We start from the raw sequence: 23,655 nt of genomic DNA on the forward strand, positions 1-23,655 counted from the left end.
TTGGGAAACCTGCGTTACTTAGTCACTGTATGGCAGTATTATTTATTGTATCCTTTGGTCAATGAAGTTAAGCTTTTCGGATGACCACCCTGTTAGATAAATTCTCTAGACACAGTTCAGCCTCTGAGAACAAACCAAAGAACATGAGTGATCAGCAGAGACCTGACAGGTGACTTCTAAGGAGGATCAACCATGTGGCTGCTCACGATCTAGATGATCAGGATGTAGGTCTGATCTCAGATGAGAGGGATCGACTGATCTAATGCTTGATGTAACCACAGCCACTAATGATGTGACTGTATGAGGGGACATAAAACTCTGTCCTGCACTAGAAAAAATCACGAAAAAAAAAAAAGTGAAAAAAATCACGAAAAACTATCTAGCATTATATGCACAGTACCACTTCCCCTGTCCCCGTTGCTGGAGGTATGGCCGCTGCACAGTACCACTTCCCCTGTCCCCGTTGCTGGAGGTATGGCCGCTGCACAGTACCACTTCCCCTTTGCTCTGATTTCTCCACTGAGCAGATTTTCTGATTTCCTTCTTCCTGACCATCCAGGTAGGAAACTGTAATTAGATCCATTCAGCTGATCTCTATTGATCAGAAATTCCCATTAACTGGAATAAAAATAAGCGGGTTACGAAAAAAAAAATCGCCTCGCCAGACGTTCTGGCCTCTAGAGTCGTATTTATTGCGCTCCGATATTACATCAGAATTACCATTTATATTGTAAAATTGTCCTTCTCGTCTTTGAAATGGCAGAAAGTTGCTGTAATCTGCGCAAAGGAACGGACTGCCCTGTGGCTGAATGAAATCCATTTCTCTTGGGATTGTTTCCTGCTAGAGGTAATGCTGAGTAACTCTGCAAATACTCATTTCACTTACTTATATGCAGTCTTATACTCTAGTCACAGCCAAAGCTGCATTTTGAGCATAAACCTCCCTGCTGGTTCAGGGTCTGACCACAGCATGCTCTGGAAAATGTAATAACTATACTAGACTGGTGTAGAAAAAAACTTCTCCCATAGTGCTGAGCAGTATTGTTAATGCAGTTCTGGGTGTGACTGGAGTATTAGACAAAGTAACTGAGAATTAATGTGAGACAAATAAAAGCAGAATATTTGGAATGTTACTCAGCATTTTATATAAACTTAACCTATGAAATGTTCTTCAAAGGTAAAGCTATGATGTAGGTTCCTTTAGGCTCTTTTAGCTTTTTAGCACTGCTCTTTTATGAAAAAATTAAAGGGTATCTCCACTAAAACTAAAGGTATATCTAATAACATTGTTCACTTTCTCTACTATCCCCTGTTTTGAGTTATAATTTGTCCACAGTAAAAGAGAGTTTTACTCGGGTAACCTTGTAATTATACATATTCAGCAAGGGAAAAAGGGTGGGGCTGTGACAACCTCTCACACATGATATACAGGCTGTTTGTCAGTAGTAATAGATGAATAGCTGTTACTATATATAAGATGTGTGGATCTCATGTCTGATCACAGTGTAATTATATTATATATCAGTGATGTCAGTAACAGGGGGCGGGGCTGTGACAACCTCTCACACATGATATACAGGCTGGTTGTCAGTAGTAATAGATGAATAGCTGTTACTGTATATAAGATGTGTGGATCTCATGTCTGATCACAATGTAATTATATTATATATCAGTGATGTCAGTAACAGGGGGCGGGGCTGTGACAACCTCTCACACATGATATACAGGCTGGTTGTCAGTAGTAATAGATGAATAGCTGTTACTGTATATAAGATGTGTGGATCTCATGTCTGATCACAATGTAATTATATTATATATCAGTGATGTCAGTAACAGGGGGCGGGGCTGTGACAACCTCTCACACATGATATACAGGCTGGTTGTCAGTAGTAATAGATGAATAGCTGTTACTGTATATAAGATGTGTGGATCTCATGTCTGATCACATGTAATTATATTATATATCAGTGACGTCAGTAACGGGGCGGAGCTGTGACAACCTCTCACACATGATATACAGGCTGGTTGTCAGTAGTAATAGATGAATAGCTGTTACTGTATATAAGATGTGTGGATCTCATGTCTGATCACAATGTAATTATATTATATATCAGTGATGTCAGTAACAGGGGGCGGGGCTGTGACAACCTCTCACACATGATATACAGGCTGGTTGTCAGTAGTAATAGATGAATAGCTGTTACTGTATATAAGATGTGTGGATCTCATGTAATTATATTATATATCAGTGATGTCAGTAACAGGGGGCGGGGCTGTGACAACCTCTCACACATGATATACAGGCTGGTTGTCAGTAGTAATAGATGAATAGCTGTTACTGTATATAAGATGTGTGGATCTCATGTCTGATCACAATGTAATTATATTATATATCAGTGATGTCAGTAACAGGGGGCGGGGCTGTGACAACCTCTCACACATGATATACAGGCTGGTTGTCAGTAGTAATAGATGAATAGCTGTTACTGTATATAAGATGTGTGGATCTCATGTCCGATCACAGTGTAATTATATTATATATCAGTGATGTCAGTAACAGGGGGCGGGGCTGTGACAACCTCTCACACATGATATACAGGCTGGTTGTCAGTAGTAATAGATGAGTAGCTGTTACTGTATATAAGATGTGTGGATCTCATGTCTGATCACAATGTAATTATATTATATATCAGTGATGTCAGTAACAGGGGGCGGGGCTGTGACAACCTCTCACACATGATATACTGGCTGGTTGTCAGTAGTAATAGATGAATAGCTGTTACTGTATATAAGATGTATGGATCTCATGTCTGATCACAGTGTAATTATATATCAGTGATGTCAGCAACAGGGGGCGGGGCTGTGACAACCTCTCACACATGGTATACAGGCTGGTTGTCAGTAGTAATAGATGAATAGCTGTTACTGTATATAAGATGTGTGGATCTCTTGTCTGATCACAGTGTAATTATATTATATATCAGTGATGTTAGTAACATGGGGCGGGGCTGTGACAACCTCTCACACATGATATACAAGCTGGTTGTCAGTAGTAATAGATGAATAGCTGTTACTGTATATAAGATGTGCGGATCTCATGTCTGATCACAATGTAATTATATTATATATCAGTGATGTCAGTAACAGGGGGCGGGGCTGTGACAACCTCTCACACATGATATACAGGCTGGTTGTCAGTAGTAATAGATGAATAGCTGTTACTGTATATAAGATGTGTGGATGTCATGTCTGATCACAATGTAATTATATTATATCAGTGATGTCAGTAACAGGGGGCGGGGCTGTGACAACCTCTCACACATGATATACTGGCTGGTTGTCAGTAGTAATAGATGAATAGCTGTTACTGTATATAAGATGTGTGGATGTCATGTCTGATCACAATGTAATTATATTATATATGAGTGATGTCAGTAACAGGGGGCGGGGCTGTGACAACCTCTCACACATGATTGTCAGTAGTAAGGGTATGTGGATGTGGATCTCATAGGTGCCTTGTCGCAGTGTACTATGAACAGGTGACTCCAGGTAAAGGTATTTAGGGTTACGTTCCCCTTCTAATGATGGTCCTTATGTCTTATGTGCAGGTGTCTTGTGGCTCTCGATCGTGGCAGAAGTCTTGTACATCACACTGCTCCTCACAGGGGTCAGCCTCATGTCCATAGAAGTTTGTTATTATACCTCAGTTATTGACGGCCTCAAGCTCAATGCCTTTGCCGCAATTTTTACCGTTTTATCAGGTAAGACGCACTCAGGTGAAGTTTTGTGTACATTGCCCGGGTGAGTGGGAACGTGCGGTGAGATGTCGGCACTTGGGTCTCATGTACAGACAAGAAGACGACTCTCATATTTGGTACAGTATGTTCTTTCCCGCAGCTTTGATCAATCTACAGAAATTGACGGGAACATTTGTAGAGTCGTAAGTGGGGAGACAATCAGGAGTAATTTATCAGATTGGATGCAAAAATTTCCCAAAAAACTTGCGGCCAGTAACCGTGAAATACGACGAGTCCTTCATCTGTGAAGGAAAGAGGAACCGTCTGATTTATGTGTCCTGAACTCAAAATGTTTCCACTAGGACTTGGTTTGGCTTCCTTTTTGGAAAATACAAGAGCTGTAGTCTACATAGGAAATAATGGCTGATGACGACCGCCTGATGGGAAGATTTACATCCAAGACTAAAAATATTAAGTAATGGGGACAAAGAGGGACTAAAGTCATATCTGCTGCCCCGTGCACAACGCTTTTGAAGTGGCACCACCATACAACTCAACCCTCTCCATGGCGGTTCTCCTTTTATCTCTTCCAAAAAGAGTCCTTGGAGTCCTCTCGACACACCTTATCCACAGTCTTAGGGCGTATGAACATAAATGGTACCGTCCTCTATTTACCGGAGCTGAGGGTGGCCGTTGCATCCATACTTTATATGGACACCCATGGTTTTCGCGTATAACGCTGTCCTCTCCACTCAAACCATACATTTGGGACCATCTTCTCGAGGGCGTTGGTCACATTATTTAACGTTCATGAGAAGTCTGACCAACATTTATGGAGGAAAAAAACATCTGCCCACAATGGTGAATAGGCAAGAGTGCAAAGATCTTACAATCCAACCAAATTAGATGGTAGACTGGGCACACGGAAGCAGATGCCTGGGCCGCCATATTAGGGGTCCATTTCGCTCCCCCTTAATATTACCAACAAGTGTGTTTACACAGTGAGCCACTTGCGCCATTTATAATCAATAAAATTCTGCCATGTGGATCACGCCTTACACCAGCCATACAAGGGTTAATATGTCACCGATCCAGGAATTATAAGGGCAGACACGGTCAATATGGTTCTTCCTGTGGAAAAGTCTTCCGAGTAATGCAGATATTGTTAGTCCATTGCTGCTGGTGTATTTTCAAAGATCTGCTGAGATGGTCGATATCGGCCAATTCGAACTATTTGCATGTTATGTGTACGGCAACACCTATTATTGCCCACTCTAAAATAATGCTGCCATCTAGTGGTTTCTAGTGCCATCTAGGCTGTTTTTGAAAATTTTGGATTATTTTTTTTTCCCCGTTTTTAGGGTTGCTTGGAATGGTTGCACACATGATGTACACAACAGTCTTCCAGATGACGGTCAATCTTGGTCCAGAGGATTGGAGACCTCAGAACTGGGACTATGGATGGTCCTACTGGTAAGATGGTTATACTCCATTAAAGTTTTTTTTTAAAAAGTAACGACAACTGTAGACCTCTATGTCCTCTACATCCATGATGGCCCTTCACCCACTGATATTGACAACACAACCATAGACTTCACCAAATGTTCTGTCTGAAGGTCCGTGAAGTTCGGAGACTTGCACTTGCCAGAACCTTGGCAAAGTAGTGGTCATCTTTGCCACTAAGTTGATACAGTTGGGGTCAACATGGGAACTATCAAAATTGTGGCGATTGAAGGCTATAATATGGACTAGAGGGACTAGGTAGTGGGACACGAGCCTATCCACTCCAATGACCCCTGTTGATACTCAACGAGTCGATCAGATGGGTCTAGTAAAACCACTCCTGTCAATGGACCATTCCTCAAAGGGCAGAACCATTATGGAGTCGTTCTCTGTCCTGATCACATCTCGTTCTGTGGATTTCGAGATCGTAGAATACAAAAGTCTGTAATTCTCCATCACCGGATGGCTATATGGTGGCCAGCTGGGAGCGCAGAACCATTCATGTGGTCCACTTCCCCGTCAGCGGTCTCCCTGAAATCAGATCCTGACTAAGAAATGACTTGGTCTGTAATGAAATAACGGAGGAAATCCCTCGACACGCGGAGATCAGAAGACCAGGATAGTTCTCCACAACTAAAAAGTCCATTGCTCAGCAGTTTCAGGACTGAGAGAATTTGCTTGGAGATGAAAAACTCATTACATATTTTATCGACATCCTTTTGAAGTGGTATCGAAGTTTAAATTAGAAATGTCTATTAAAGTAGAAAAAGATATCAAATCAGCAAAGAGCCCGGAGAGGGGGAGACATTAACATCTACAAAGTGCAGCAAAAATCATTCAAATATATACTACATCCAAAAAATAGTTACACACACCGTTTACAAGAAGATACCCAGGTTATACCAGCTGTACATATATAATTATATACAGGAGATGCCCGGGTTATACCAGCATGCTCCATATCACTATATACAAGAAGATGTATAACTTATACCAGCTGTACATATATAATGATATACAGGAGATACCCAGGTTATACCAGCATGCTCCATATCACTATATACAAGAAGATGTATAACTTATACCAGCTGTACATATATAATTATATTCAGAAGATACCCAGGTTATACCAGCGTGCTCCATATCACTATATACAAGAAGATGTATAACTTATACCAGATGTACATATATAATTATATACAGAAGATACCCAGGTTATACCAGCATGCTCCATATCACTATATACAAGAAGATGTATAACTTATACCAGCTGTACATATATAATGATATACAGGAGATATCCAGGTTATACCAGCATGCTCCATATCACTATATACAAGAAGATATATAACTTATACCAGCTGTACATATATAATTATATACAGAAGATACCCAGGTTATACCAGCATGCTCCATATCACTATATACAAGAAGATGTATAACTTATACCAGCTGTACATATATAATTATATACAGAAGATACCCAGGTTATACCAGCATGCTCTATATATCACTATATACAAGAAGATGTATAACTTATACCAGCTGTAAATATATAATTATATTCAGAAGATACCCAGGTTATACCAGCGTGCTCCATATCACTATATACAAGAAGATGTATAACTTATACCAGATGTACATATATAATTATATACAGAAGATACCCAGGTTATACCAGCATGCTCCATATCACTATATACAAGAAGATGTATAACTTATACCAGCTGTACATATATAATGATATACAGGAGATACCCAGGTTATACCAGCATGCTCCATATCACTATATACAAGAAGATATATAACTTATACCAGCTGTACATATATAATTATATACAGAAGATACCCAGGTTATACCAGCATGCTCCATATCACTATATACAAGAAGATGTATAACTTATACCAGCTGTACATATATAATTATATACAGAAGATACCCAGGTTATACCAGCATGCTCTATATATCACTATATACAAGAAGATGTATAACTTATACCAGCTGTACATATATAATTATATACAGGAGATACCCAGGTTATACCAGCATGCTCCATATCACTATATACAAGAAGATATATAACTTATACCAGCTGTACATATATAATTATATACAGAAGATACCCAGGTTATACCAGCATGCTCCATATCACTATATACAAGAAGATGTATAACTTATACCTGCTGTACATATATAATTATATACAGAAGATACCCAGGTTATACCAGCATGCTCCATATCACTATATACAAGAAGATGTATAACTTATACCAGCTGTACATATATAATTATATACAGTAAATACCCAGGTTATACCAGCATGCTCCATATCACTATATACAAGAAGATGTATAACTTATACCAGGTGTACATATATAATTATATACAGAAGATACCCAGGTTATACCAGCATGCTCCATATCACTATATACAAGAAGATGTATAACTTATACCAGCTGTACATATATAATGATATACAGGAGATACCCAGGTTATACCAGCATGCTCCATATCACTATATACAAGAAGATATATAACTTATACCAGCTGTACATATATAATTATATACAGGAGATACCCAGGTTATACCAGCATGCTCCATATCACTATATACAGGAAGATGTATAACTTATACCAGCTGTACATATATAATTATATACAGAAGATACCCAGGTTATACCAGCATGCTCCATATCACTATATACAAGAAGATGTATAACTTATACCAGCTGTACATATATAATTATATACAGGAGATGCCCGGGTTATACCAGCATGCTCCATATCACTATATACAAGAAGATGTATAACTTATACCAGCTGTACATATATAATGATATACAGGAGATACCCAGGTTATACCGGCATGCTCCATATCACTATATACAAGAAGATGTATAACTTAAACCAGCTGTACATATATAATTATATACAGAAGATACCCAGGTTATACCAGCATGCTCCACATCTCTATATACATACAAGAAGATGTATAACTTATACCAGCTGTACATATATAATTATATACAGAAGATACCCAGGTTATACCAGCATGCCCCACATCACTATATACAAGAAGATGTATAACTTATACCAGCTGTACATATATAATTATATATAGAAGATACCCAGGTTATACCAGCATGCTCCACATCTCTATATACATACAAGAAGATGTATAACTTATACCAGCTGTACATATATAATTATATACAGAGGATACCCAGGTTATACCGGCATGCTCCATATCACTATATACAAGAAGATGTATAACTTATACCAGCTGTACATATATAATTATATACAGAAGATACCCAGGTTATACCAGCATGCTCCATATCACTATATACAAGAAGATGTATAACTTATACCAGCTGTACATATATAATTATATATAGAAGATACCCAGGTTACACCAGCATGCTCCATATCACTATATACAAGAAGATGTATAACTTATACCAGCTGTACATATATAATTATATACAGAAGATACCCAGGTTATACTAGCATGCTCCATATCACTATATACAAGAAGATGTATAACTTATAGCAGCTGTGTATATATAATTATATATAGAAGATGCCCAGGTTATAACAGCATGCGCCATATCACTATATACAAGAAGATGTATAACTTATACCAGCTGTGTATATATAATTATATATAGAAGATGCCTAGGTTATACCAGCATGCTTCATATCACTATATACAAGAAGATGTATAACTTATACCAGCTGTACATATATAATTATATACAGAAGATACTCAGGTTATACCAGCATGCTCCATATCACTATATACAAGAAGATGTATAACTTATACCAGCTGTACATATATAATTATATACAGAAGATACCCAGGTTATACCAGCATGCTCTATATCACTATATACAAGAAGATGTATAACTTATACCAGCTGTACATATATAATTATATACAGAATATACCCAGGTTATACCAGCATGCTCCATATCACTATATACAAGAAGATGTATAACTTATACCAGCTGTACATATATAATTATATACAGGAGATACCCAGGTTATACCAGCATGCTCCATATCACTATATACAAGAAGATGTATAACTTATACCAGCTGTACATATATAATTATATACATAATATACCCAGGTTATACCAGCATGCTCCATATCACTATATACAAGAAGATGTATAACTTATACCAGCTGTACATATATAATTATATACAGAAGATACCCAGGTTATACCAGCATGCTCTATATATCACTATATACAAGAAGATGTATAACTTATACCAGCTGTAAATATATAATTATATTCAGAAGATACCCAGGTTATACCAGCGTGCTCCATATCACTATATACAAGAAGATGTATAACTTATACCAGATGTACATATATAATTATATACAGAAGATACCCAGGTTATACCAGCATGCTCCATATCACTATATACAAGAAGATGTATAACTTATACCAGCTGTACATATATAATGATATACAGGAGATACCCAGGTTATACCAGCATGCTCCATATCACTATATACAAGAAGATATATAACTTATACCAGCTGTACATATATAATTATATACAGAAGATACCCAGGTTATACCAGCATGCTCCATATCACTATATACAAGAAGATGTATAACTTATACCAGCTGTACATATATAATTATATACAGAAGATACCCAGGTTATACCAGCATGCTCTATATATCACTATATACAAGAAGATGTATAACTTATACCAGCTGTACATATATAATTATATACAGGAGATACCCAGGTTATACCAGCATGCTCCATATCACTATATACAAGAAGATATATAACTTATACCAGCTGTACATATATAATTATATACAGAAGATACCCAGGTTATACCAGCATGCTCCATATCACTATATACAAGAAGATGTATAACTTATACCTGCTGTACATATATAATTATATACAGAAGATACCCAGGTTATACCAGCATGCTCCATATCACTATATACAAGAAGATGTATAACTTATACCAGCTGTACATATATAATTATATACAGTAAATACCCAGGTTATACCAGCATGCTCCATATCACTATATACAAGAAGATGTATAACTTATACCAGGTGTACATATATAATTATATACAGAAGATACCCAGGTTATACCAGCATGCTCCATATCACTATATACAAGAAGATGTATAACTTATACCAGCTGTACATATATAATGATATACAGGAGATACCCAGGTTATACCAGCATGCTCCATATCACTATATACAAGAAGATATATAACTTATACCAGCTGTACATATATAATTATATACAGGAGATACCCAGGTTATACCAGCATGCTCCATATCACTATATACAGGAAGATGTATAACTTATACCAGCTGTACATATATAATTATATACAGAAGATACCCAGGTTATACCAGCATGCTCCATATCACTATATACAAGAAGATGTATAACTTATACCAGCTGTACATATATAATTATATACAGGAGATGCCCGGGTTATACCAGCATGCTCCATATCACTATATACAAGAAGATGTATAACTTATACCAGCTGTACATATATAATGATATACAGGAGATACCCAGGTTATACCGGCATGCTCCATATCACTATATACAAGAAGATGTATAACTTAAACCAGCTGTACATATATAATTATATACAGAAGATACCCAGGTTATACCAGCATGCTCCACATCTCTATATACATACAAGAAGATGTATAACTTATACCAGCTGTACATATATAATTATATACAGAAGATACCCAGGTTATACCAGCATGCCCCACATCACTATATACAAGAAGATGTATAACTTATACCAGCTGTACATATATAATTATATATAGAAGATACCCAGGTTATACCAGCATGCTCCACATCTCTATATACATACAAGAAGATGTATAACTTATACCAGCTGTACATATATAATTATATACAGAGGATACCCAGGTTATACCGGCATGCTCCATATCACTATATACAAGAAGATGTATAACTTATACCAGCTGTACATATATAATTATATACAGAAGATACCCAGGTTATACCAGCATGCTCCATATCACTATATACAAGAAGATGTATAACTTATACCAGCTGTACATATATAATTATATATAGAAGATACCCAGGTTACACCAGCATGCTCCATATCACTATATACAAGAAGATGTATAACTTATACCAGCTGTACATATATAATTATATACAGAAGATACCCAGGTTATACTAGCATGCTCCATATCACTATATACAAGAAGATGTATAACTTATAGCAGCTGTGTATATATAATTATATATAGAAGATGCCCAGGTTATAACAGCATGCGCCATATCACTATATACAAGAAGATGTATAACTTATACCAGCTGTGTATATATAATTATATATAGAAGATGCCTAGGTTATACCAGCATGCTTCATATCACTATATACAAGAAGATGTATAACTTATACCAGCTGTACATATATAATTATATACAGAAGATACTCAGGTTATACCAGCATGCTCCATATCACTATATACAAGAAGATGTATAACTTATACCAGCTGTACATATATAATTATATACAGAAGATACCCAGGTTATACCAGCATGCTCTATATCACTATATACAAGAAGATGTATAACTTATACCAGCTGTACATATATAATTATATACAGAATATACCCAGGTTATACCAGCATGCTCCATATCACTATATACAAGAAGATGTATAACTTATACCAGCTGTACATATATAATTATATACAGGAGATACCCAGGTTATACCAGCATGCTCCATATCACTATATACAAGAAGATGTATAACTTATACCAGCTGTACATATATAATTATATACATAATATACCCAGGTTATACCAGCATGCTCCATATCACTATATACAAGAAGATGTATAACTTATACCAGCTGTACATATATAATTATATACAGGAGATACCCAGGTTATACCAGCATGCTTCATATCACTATATACAAGAAGATGTATAACTTATACCAGCTGTACATATATAATTATATACAGAAGATACCCAGGTTATACCAGCTGTACATATAGAATTATATACAAGAAGATGTATAACTTATACCAGCTGTACATATATAATTATATACAGAAGATACCCAGGTTATACCACTATGCTCCATATCACTATATACAAGAAGATGTATAACTTATACCAGCTGTACATATATAATTATATACAGAAGATACCCAGGTTATACCAGCATGCTCCATATCACTATATACAAGAAGATGTATAACTTACACCAGCTGTACATATATAATTATATACAGAAGATACCCAGGTTATACCAGCATGCTCCATATCACTATATACAAGAAGATGTATAACTTATACCAGCTGTACATATATAATTATATACAGAAGATACCCAGGGTATACCAGCATGCTCCATATCACTATATACAGGAAGATGTATAACTTATACCAGCTGTACATATATAATTATATACAGAAGATGCCCAGGTTATACCAGCATGCTCCATATCACTATATACAGGAAGATATATAACTTATACCAGCTATACATATATAATTATATACAGAAGATACCCAGGTTATACCAGCATGCTCCATATCACTATATACAAGAAGATGTATAACTTATACCAGCTATACATATATAATTATATACAGAAGATACCCAGGTTATACCAGCATGCTCCATATCACTATATACAAGAAGATGTATAACTTATACTAGCTGTACATATATAATTATATACAGAAGATAACCAGGTTATACCAGCATGCTCCATATCACTATATACAAGAAGATGTATAACTTATACCAGCTGTACATATATAATTATATACAGAAGATACCCAGGTTATACCAGCATGCTCCATATCACTATATACAAGAAGATGTATGACTTATACCAGCTGTACATATATAATTATATACAGAAGATAACCAGGTTATACCAGCATGCTCCATATCACTATATACAAGAAGATGTATAACTTATACCAGCTGTACATATATAATTATATACAGAAGATACCCAGGTTATACCAGCGTGCTCCATATCACTATATACAAGAAGATGTATAATATACCAGCTGTACATATATAATTATATACAGAAGATACTCAGGTTATACCAGCGTGCTCCATATCACTATATACAAGAAGATGTATAACTTATACCAGCTGTACATATATAATTATATACAGAAGATACCCAGGTTATACCAGCATGCTCCATATCACTATATACAAGAAGATGTATAACTTATACCAGCTGTACATATATAATTATATACTGAAGATACCCAGGTTATACCAGCATGCTCCATATCACTATATACAAGAAGATGTATAACTTATACCAGCTGTACATATATAATTATATACAGAAGATACCCAGGTTATACCAGCATGCTCCATATCACTATATACAAGAAGATGTATAACTTATACCAGCTGTACATATATAATTATATACAGAAGATACCCAGGTTATACCAGCACGCTCCATATCACTATATACAAGAAGATGTATAACTTATACCAGCTGTACATATATAACTATATACAGGAGATACCCAGGTTATACCAGCATGCTCCATATCACTGTATACAAGAAGATGTATAACTTATACCAGCTGTACATATATAATTATATACAGAAGATACCCAGGTTATACCAGCATGCTCCATATCACTATATACAGGAAGATGTATAACTTATACCAGCTGTACATGTATAATTATATACAGAAGATACCCAGGTTATACCAGCATGCTCCACATCTCTATATACAAGAAGATGTATAACTTATACCAGCTGTACATATATAATTATATACAGAAGATACCCAGGTTATACCAGCACGCTCCATATCACTATATACAAGAAGATGTATAACTTATACCAGCTGTACATATATAACTATATACAGGAGATACCCAGGTTATACCAGCATGCTCCATATCACTGTATACAAGAAGATGTATAACTTATACCAGCTGTACATATATAATTATATACAGAAGATACCCAGGTTATACCAGCATGCTCCATATCACTATATACAGGAAGATGTATAACTTATACCAGCTGTACATGTATAATTACATACAGAAGATACCCAGGTTATACCAGCATGCTCCACATCTCTATATACAAGAAGATGTGTAACTTATACCAGCTGTACATATATAATTATATACAGGAGATGCCCAGGTTATACCAGCACGCTCCATATCACTATATACAAGAAGATGTATAACTTATACCAGCTGTACATATATAACTATATACAGGAGATACCCAGGTTATACCAGCATGCTCCATATCACTGTATACAAGAAGATGTATAACTTATACCAGCTGTACATATATAATTATATACAGAAGATACCCAGGTTATACCAGCATGCTCCATATCACTATATACAGGAAGATGTATAACTTATACCAGCTGTACATGTATAATTACATACAGAAGATACCCAGGTTATACCAGCATGCTCCACATCTCTATATACAAGAAGATGTGTAACTTATACCAGCTGTACATATATAATTATATACAGGAGATACCCAGGTTATACCAGCATGCTCCATATCACTTTATACAGGAAGATGTATAACTTATACCAGCTGTACATATATAATTATATACAGAAGATACCCAGGTTATACCAGCATGCTCCATATCACTATATACAGGAAGATGTATAACTTATACCAGCTGTACATATATAATTATATACAGAAGATACCCAGGTTATATCAGCATGCTCCATATCACTATATACAGGAAGATGTATAACTTATACCAGCTGTACATATATAATTATATACAGGAGATACCCAGGTTATACCAGCATGCTCCATATCACTATATACAAGAAGATGTATAACTTATACCAGCTGTACATATATAATTATATATAGAAGATACCCAGGTTATACCAGCATGCTACATATCACTATATACAAGAAGATGTGTAACTTATACCAGCTGTACATATATAATTATATACAGAAGATACCCAGGTTATACCAGCATGCTCCATATCACTATATACAAGAAGATATATAACTTATACTAGCTGTACATATATAATTATATACAGAAGATACCCAGGTTATACCAGCATGCTCCATGTCACTATATACAAGAAGATGTATAACTTACACCAGCTGTACATATATATTATATACAGAAGATGCCCAGGTTATACCAGCATGCTCCATATCACTATATACAAGAAGATGTATAACTTATACCAGCTGTACATATATAATTATATACAGAAGATGCCCAGGTTATACCAGCACGCTCCATATCACTATATACAAGAAGATGTATAACTTATACCAGCTGTACATATATAACTATATACAGAAGATACCCAGGTTATACCAGCATGCTCCATATCACTATATACAAGAAGATGTATAACTTATACCAGCTGTACATATATAATTATATACAGGAGATACCCAGGTTATACCAGCATGCTCCATATCACTTTATACAGGAAGATGTATAACTTATACCAGCTGTACATATATAATTATATACAGAAGATACCCAGGTTATACCAGCATGCTCCATATCACTATATACAGGAAGATGTATAACTTATACCAGCTGTACATATATAATTATATACAGAAGATACCCAGGTTATATCAGCATGCTCCATATCACTATATACAGGAAGATGTATAACTTATACCAGCTGTACATATATAATTATATACAGGAGATACCCAGGTTATACCAGCATGCTCCATATCACTATATACAAGAAGATGTATAACTTATACCAGCTGTACATATATAATTATATATAGAAGATACCCAGGTTATACCAGCATGCTACATATCACTATATACAAGAAGATGTGTAACTTATACCAGCTGTACATATATAATTATATACAGAAGATACCCAGGTTATACCAGCATGCTCCATATCACTATATACAAGAAGATATATAACTTATACTAGCTGTACATATATAATTATATACAGAAGATACCCAGGTTATACCAGCATGCTCCATGTCACTATATACAAGAAGATGTATAACTTACACCAGCTGTACATATATATTATATACAGAAGATGCCCAGGTTATACCAGCATGCTCCATATCACTATATACAAGAAGATGTATAACTTATACCAGCTGTACATATATAATTATATACAGAAGATGCCCAGGTTATACCAGCACGCTCCATATCACTATATACAAGAAGATGTATAACTTATACCAGCTGTACATATATAACTATATACAGAAGATACCCAGGTTATACCAGCATGCTCCATATCACTATATACAAGAAGATGTATAACTTATACCAGCTGTACATATATAATTATATACAGAAGATACCCAGGTTATACCAGCATGCCCCATATCACTATATACAAGAAGATGTATAACTTATACCAGCTGTACATATATAATTATATACAGAAGATACCCAGGTTATACCAGCATGCTCCATATCACTATATACAAGAAGATGTATAACTTATACCAGCTGTACATATATAATTATATACAGAAGATACCCAGGTTATACCAGCATGCTCCATATCACTATATACAAGAAGATGTATAACTTATACCAGCTGTACATATATAATTATATACAGAAGATACCCAGGTTATACCAGCATGCTCCATATCACTATATACAAGAAGATGTATAACTTATACCAGCTGTACATATATAATTATATACAGAAGATACCCAGGTTATACCAGCATGCTCCATATCACTATATACAAGAAGATGTATAACTTATACCAGCTGTACATATATAATTATATACAGAAGATACCCAGGTTATACCAGCATGCTCCATATCACTATATACAAGAAGATGTATAACTTATACCAGCTGTATATATATAATTATATACAGAATATACCCAGGTTATACCGGCATGTTCCATATCACTATATACCAGAAGATGTATAACTTATACCAGCTGTACATATATAATTATATACAGAAGATACCAAGGTTATACCAGCATGCTCCATATCACTACATACAAGAAGATGTATAACTTATACCAGCTGTACATATATAATTATATACAGAAGATACCCAGGTTATACCAGCATGCTCCATATCACTATATACAAGAAGATGTATAACTTATACCAGCTGTACATATATAATTATATACAGAAGATACCCAGGTTATACCAGCATGCTCCATATCACTATATACAAGAAGATGTATAACTTATACCAGCTGTACATATATAATTATATATAGAAGATGCCCAGGTTACACCAGCATGCTCCATATCACTATATACAAGAAGATGTATAACTTATACCAGCTGTACATATATAATTATATACAGAAGATGCCCAGGTTATACCAGCATGCTCCATATCACTATATACAAGAAGATGTATAACTTATACCAGCTGTACATATATAATTATATACAGAAGATACCCAGGTTATACCAGCGTGCTCCATATCACTATATACAAGAAGATGTATAACTTATACCAGCTGTATATATATAATTATATACAGAAGATACCCAGGTTATACCAGCATGCTCCATATTATATACAAGAAGATGTATAACTTATACCAGCTGTACATATATAATTATATCCAGAATATACCCAGGTTATACCAGCATGCTTCATATCACTATATACAAGAAGATGTATAACTTATACCAGCTGTACATATATAATTATATACAGGAGATACCCAGGTTATAGCAGCATGCTCCATATCACTATATACAAGAAGATGTATCACTTATACCAGCTGTACATATATAATTATATACATAATATACCCAGGTTATACCAGCATGCTCCATATCACTATATACAAGAAGATGTATAACTTATACCAGCTGTACATATATAATTATATACAGAAGATACCCAGGTTATAGCAGCATGCTCCATATCACTATATACAAGAAGATGTATAACTTATACCAGCTGTACATATATAATTATATACAGGAGATACCCAGGTTATACCAGCATGCTCTATATATCACTATATACAAGAAGATGTATAACTTATACCAGCTGTACATATATAATTATATACAGAAGATACCCAGGTTATACCAGCTGTATATATATATATATATATATAATTTTATTGGTGAAGAACTATTTCATAATATACATCATGTGTTTTCTCCCGTAGTTTGGCGTGGGGCTCATTCACCTGTTGCATGGCGGCATCGGTCACAACCATCAACAGATACACAAAGACAATTCTAGAGTTTAAGCAGAGGAGACGGAACCTGGAAAGAAGTTTACAGAACAAGCAGAAAGCACAGGAACAGGATGGCTCCCAGCCGGGGTGGGATATATATATAAACACATTACAGGATAACAGGGAAAACTTTGTGGATTTATCGATGGCGCCGGGGCAGAGTCCCTCAAACTACGGAAATCTGAATGACTTTCCCTACAGACATTGTGACGAGTATTGCTAGTTTTACTACATTTGGTATTTCTTGTGATTATATACTTTTTTAATAAAATCATTGAATAGGCGTTCCTTATGTCATGTCTGTCCTGCAGTTGCCGTAGGATATATCTTTATAATTATAGGGGCCGTCATTAAGCTTTTGCAGACTCCTGAATGGCCAGTTTTCCTGCCACTGTGTTATATCAGGTCCAGAGTCAGCGCAGGACATTTCCCAGCACTTCATGCTTCCCTCTGCTGACAGCTTTATGGAGACGCAACCTGGCGTCCATAACACCTCAGCAGTGCCACAGGCTGATCGCCCCCATGCCACGCCACATCCATAACACCTCAGCAGTGCCACAGGCTGATCACCTCCATGCCACGCCACATTGATAACACCTCAGCAGTGCCACAGGCTGATCACCTCCATGCCACGCCGCATTGATAACACCTCAGCAGTGCCACAGGCTGATCGCCTCCATGCCACGCCGCATTGATAACACCTCAGCAGTGCCACGGGCTGATCCCCTCCATGCCACGCCGCATTGATAACACCTCAGCAGTGCCACAGGCTGATCGCCCCCATGCCACGCCGCATTGATAACACCTCAGCAGTGCCACAGGCTGATCACCTCCATGCCACGCCGCATTGATAACACCTCAGCAGTGCCACAGGCTGATCGCCTCCATGCCACGCCGCATTGATAACACCTCAGCAGTGCCACGGGCTGATCCCCTCCATGCCACGCCGCATTGATAACACCTCAGCAGTGCCACAGGCTGATCGCCCCCATGCCACGCCGCATTGATAACACCTCAGCAGTGCCACAGGCTGATCACCTCCATGCCACGCCGCATTGATAACACCTCAGCAGTGCCACAGGCTGATCGCCTCCATGCCACGCCGCATTGATAACACCTCAGCAGTGCCACGGGCTGATCCCCTCCATGCCACGCCGCATTGATAACACCTCAGCAGTGCCACAGGCTGATCGCCTCCATGCCACGCCGCATTGATAACACCTCAGCAGTGCCACAGGCTGATCGCCCCCATGCCACGCCGCATTGATAACACCTCAGCAGTGCCACAGGCTGATCACCTCCATGCCACGCCGCATTGATAACACCTCAGCAGTGCCACAGGCTGATCGCCTCCATGCCACGCCGCATTGATAACACCTCAGCAGTGCCACGGGCTGATCCCCTCCATGCCACGCCGCATTGATAACACCTCAGCAGTGCCACAGGCTGATCGCCTCCATGCCACGCCGCATTGATAACACCTCAGCAGTGCCACAGGCTGATCGCCTCCATGCCACGCCGCATTGATAACACCTCAGCAGTGCCACAGGCTGATCGCCTCCATGCCACGCCGCATTGATAACACCTCAGCAGTGCCACAGGCTGATCACCTCCATGCCACGCCGCATTGATAACACCTCAGCAGTGCCACAGGCTGATCGCCTCCATGCCACACCGCATTGATAACACCTCAGCAGTGCCACAGGCTGATCACCTCCATGCCACGCCGCATTGATAACACCTCAGCAGTGCCACAGGCTGATCGCCTCCATGCCACACCGCATTGATAACACCTCAGCAGTGCCACAGGCTGATCACCTCCATGCCACACCGCATTGATAACACCTCAGCAGTGCCACAGGCTGATCACCTCCATGCCACACCGCATTGATAACACCTCAGCAGTGCCACAGGCTGATCACCTCCATGCCACACCGCATTGATAACACCTCAGCAGTGCCACAGGCTGATCACCTCCATGCCACGCCGCATTGATAACACCTCAGCAGTGCCACAGGCTGATCACCTCCATGCCACACCGCATTGATAACACCTCAGCAGTGCCACAGGCTGATCACCTCCATGCCACGCCGCATTGATAACACCTCAGCAGTGCCACAGGCTGATCGCCCCCATACCAGTCGGAGCCCCGACCGAGTATTGAGGGCAGATACTGGACAGACTTTTCAGTAGGACGACATTTCAGTATTAAAAATCATTTTTGAAATTGGGCTTATATATTATTCTAATTTGCGGAGACACTAAATTTGGGGTTTTCATTAACCGTTCCCATAATCATCAACATTAAAAGAAAGCAATGCAGGAAATGGATCCCTCTGTGTGTGATGAACCTATAGAATATATAGGAGACACTTTATGAATTACTGAAATAAATGAACTTTCTGATGATCTTCTAATTCATTGAGAAGGACTAGTGTATATATATATATGGTGACAGCCTGTCAGGAGCCTCATAGCACTGTGAGAAATCCCATGTCAATGATTCTGATGTGACTAGGCTGGATTCACACGAGCATGTTCGGTCCGTAACTGTCCCGTACTATAATCGTGTTTTCAGTACGTGACAGTTGTCCTGCAGCGAGGCAGGGACTCCTAGCGTCGTACATAACTATGATGCTAGGAGCCCGGCTCCCTGCACTGTGTTCGGTCCGAGACTTGCGGGCGAAATACGTTCCATCCATTACGGACCGAACATGCTCGTGTGAACCCAGCCTCAAGGTTTTGGGCAACCTCCAGGTCCCCCGATGACTAAGGGGTCTCACCACTGGGACAACCACAGGACTAAAAAAATCTGGACTATATTTAGAATGGACAAAGAACCCAATGACAGAATGAGGTGTTTGGACTCCCAAGAATTGAGCAAGAACCTTCTGGAGTGAGTCCTCGGCTAACCCCATCCTACAAGTGTCTCCTGGTCTTCTCCTCCTCTAGTACTGGGATCAGTAACCCTGTACAGTCATCACAGCCCCTCACCTAGACCTAGATGCAGCAGAGCCGGGCCAGCCACCGAGACCTGTCACTAAGCACCGTGGCAATGCCACGTCCCGGCTCGCTGCTGTGACAGATAGAAATGGCATCGGCTCCAGCCACGTTATCTCTGCAGCGGCTCCAGCCACGTTATCTCTGCAGCGGCTCCAGCCACGTTATCTCTGCAGCGGCTCCAGGATTTCTATTGATTTCTTCTTCTAAAGTGTAATTAGGAAGAGCCAATGTGGGGTGAACAAACTGTCCCCCCATATCAACCTCTCAGACTCATGATAGGATTAGATACACAGCTCAGCAGACAGTCTCACACATGATAGGATTAGATACACAGCTCAGCAGACAGTATCACACATGATAGGATTAGATACACAGCTCAGCAGACAGTATCACACATGATAGGATTAGATACACAGCTCAGCAGACAGTCTCACACATGATAGGATTAGATACACAGCTCAGCAGACAGTATTACACATGATAGGATTAGATACAGCAGCTCAGCAGACAGTATCACACATGATAGGATTAGATACACAGCTCAGCAGACAGTATCACACATGATAGCATTAGATGAACAGTTCAGCAGACAGTATCACACATGATAGGATTAGATACACAGCTCAGCAGACAGTATCACACATGATAGGATTAGATACACAGTTCAGCAGACAGTATCACACATGATAGGATTAGATACACAGCTCAGCAGACAGTATCACACATGATAGGATTAGATACACAGCTCTGCAGACAGTATCACACATGATAGGATTAGATACAGCAGCTCAGCAGACAGTATCACACATGATAGGATTAGATACACAGCTCAGCAGTCAGTATCACACATGATAGGATTAGATACAGTGGCTCAGCAGACAGTATCACACATGATAGCATTAGATGCACAGTTCAGCAGACAGTATCACACATGATAGGATTAGATACACAGCTCAGCAGACAGTATCACACATGATAGGATTAGATACACAGCTCAGCAGACAGTATCACACATGATAGGATTAGATACACAGCTCAGCAGACAGTATCACACATGATATGATTAGATACACAGCTCAGCAGACAGTATCACACATGATAGGATTAGATACACAGCTCAGCAGACAGTATCACACATGATAGGATTAGATACAGTGGCTCAGCAGACAGTATCACACATGATAGCATTAGATGCACAGTTCAGCAGACAGTATCACACATGATAGGATTAGATACACAGCTCAGCAGACAGTATCACACATGATAGGATTAGATACACAGCTCAGCAGACAGTATCACACATGATAGGATTAGATACACAGCTCAGCAGACAGTATCACACATGATATGATTAGATACACAGCTCAGCAGACAGTATCACACATGATAGGATTAGATACACAGCTCAGCAGACAGTATCACACATGATAGGATTAGATACACAGCTCAGCAGACAGTATCACACATGATAGGATTAGATACACAGCTCTGCAGACAGTATCACACATGATAGGATTAGATACAGCAGCTCAGCAGACAGTATCACACATGATAGGATTAGATACACAGCTCAGCAGACAGTATCACACATGATAGGATTAGATACACAGCTCAGCAGACAGTATCACACATGATAGGATTAGATACACAGCTCTGCAGACAGTATCACACATGATAGGATTAGATACAGCAGCTCAGCAGACAGTATCACACATGATAGGATTAGATACAGCAGCTCAGCAGACAGTATCACACATGATAGGATTAGATACACAGCTCAGCAGACAGTATCACACATGATAGGATTAGATACACAGCTCAGCAGACAGTATCACACATGATAGGATTAGATACAGCAGCTCAGCAGACAGTATAACACATGATAGGATTAGATACAGCAGCTCAGTAGACAGTATCACACATGATAGGATCAGATACACAGCTCAGCAGACAGTATCACACATGTTAGGATAAGATACACAGCTCAGCAGACAGTATCACACATGTTAGGATAAGATACACAGCTCAGCAGACAGTATCACACGTGATAGGATTAGATACACAGCTCAGCAGTCAGTATCACACATGATAGGATTA

At 38.2% G+C, this 23,655-nt stretch overlaps 1 protein-coding gene across 1 annotated transcript in view; it reads left to right on the plus strand.

The window, feature by feature from the left end:
* The window catches only part of LOC142666771 (germ cell-specific gene 1-like protein), a 73,355-nt gene extending 54,522 nt beyond the window's left edge, over positions 1-18,833 (plus strand). The window contains exons 3-5 of the mRNA XM_075846953.1: positions 3,609-3,761; positions 5,099-5,210; positions 18,484-18,833. Coding sequence (XP_075703068.1) covers positions 3,609-3,761; positions 5,099-5,210; positions 18,484-18,778 — 560 coding nt within the window. The 3' untranslated portion in view covers positions 18,779-18,833. The remainder of the gene's footprint in view (positions 1-3,608; positions 3,762-5,098; positions 5,211-18,483) is intronic.
* Positions 18,834-23,655: the final 4,822 nt, after the last annotated feature.

The sequence above is a fragment of the Rhinoderma darwinii genome, chromosome 13, assembly GCF_050947455.1.
Source record: "Rhinoderma darwinii isolate aRhiDar2 chromosome 13, aRhiDar2.hap1, whole genome shotgun sequence".
NCBI lineage: Eukaryota > Metazoa > Chordata > Amphibia > Anura > Rhinodermatidae > Rhinoderma > Rhinoderma darwinii.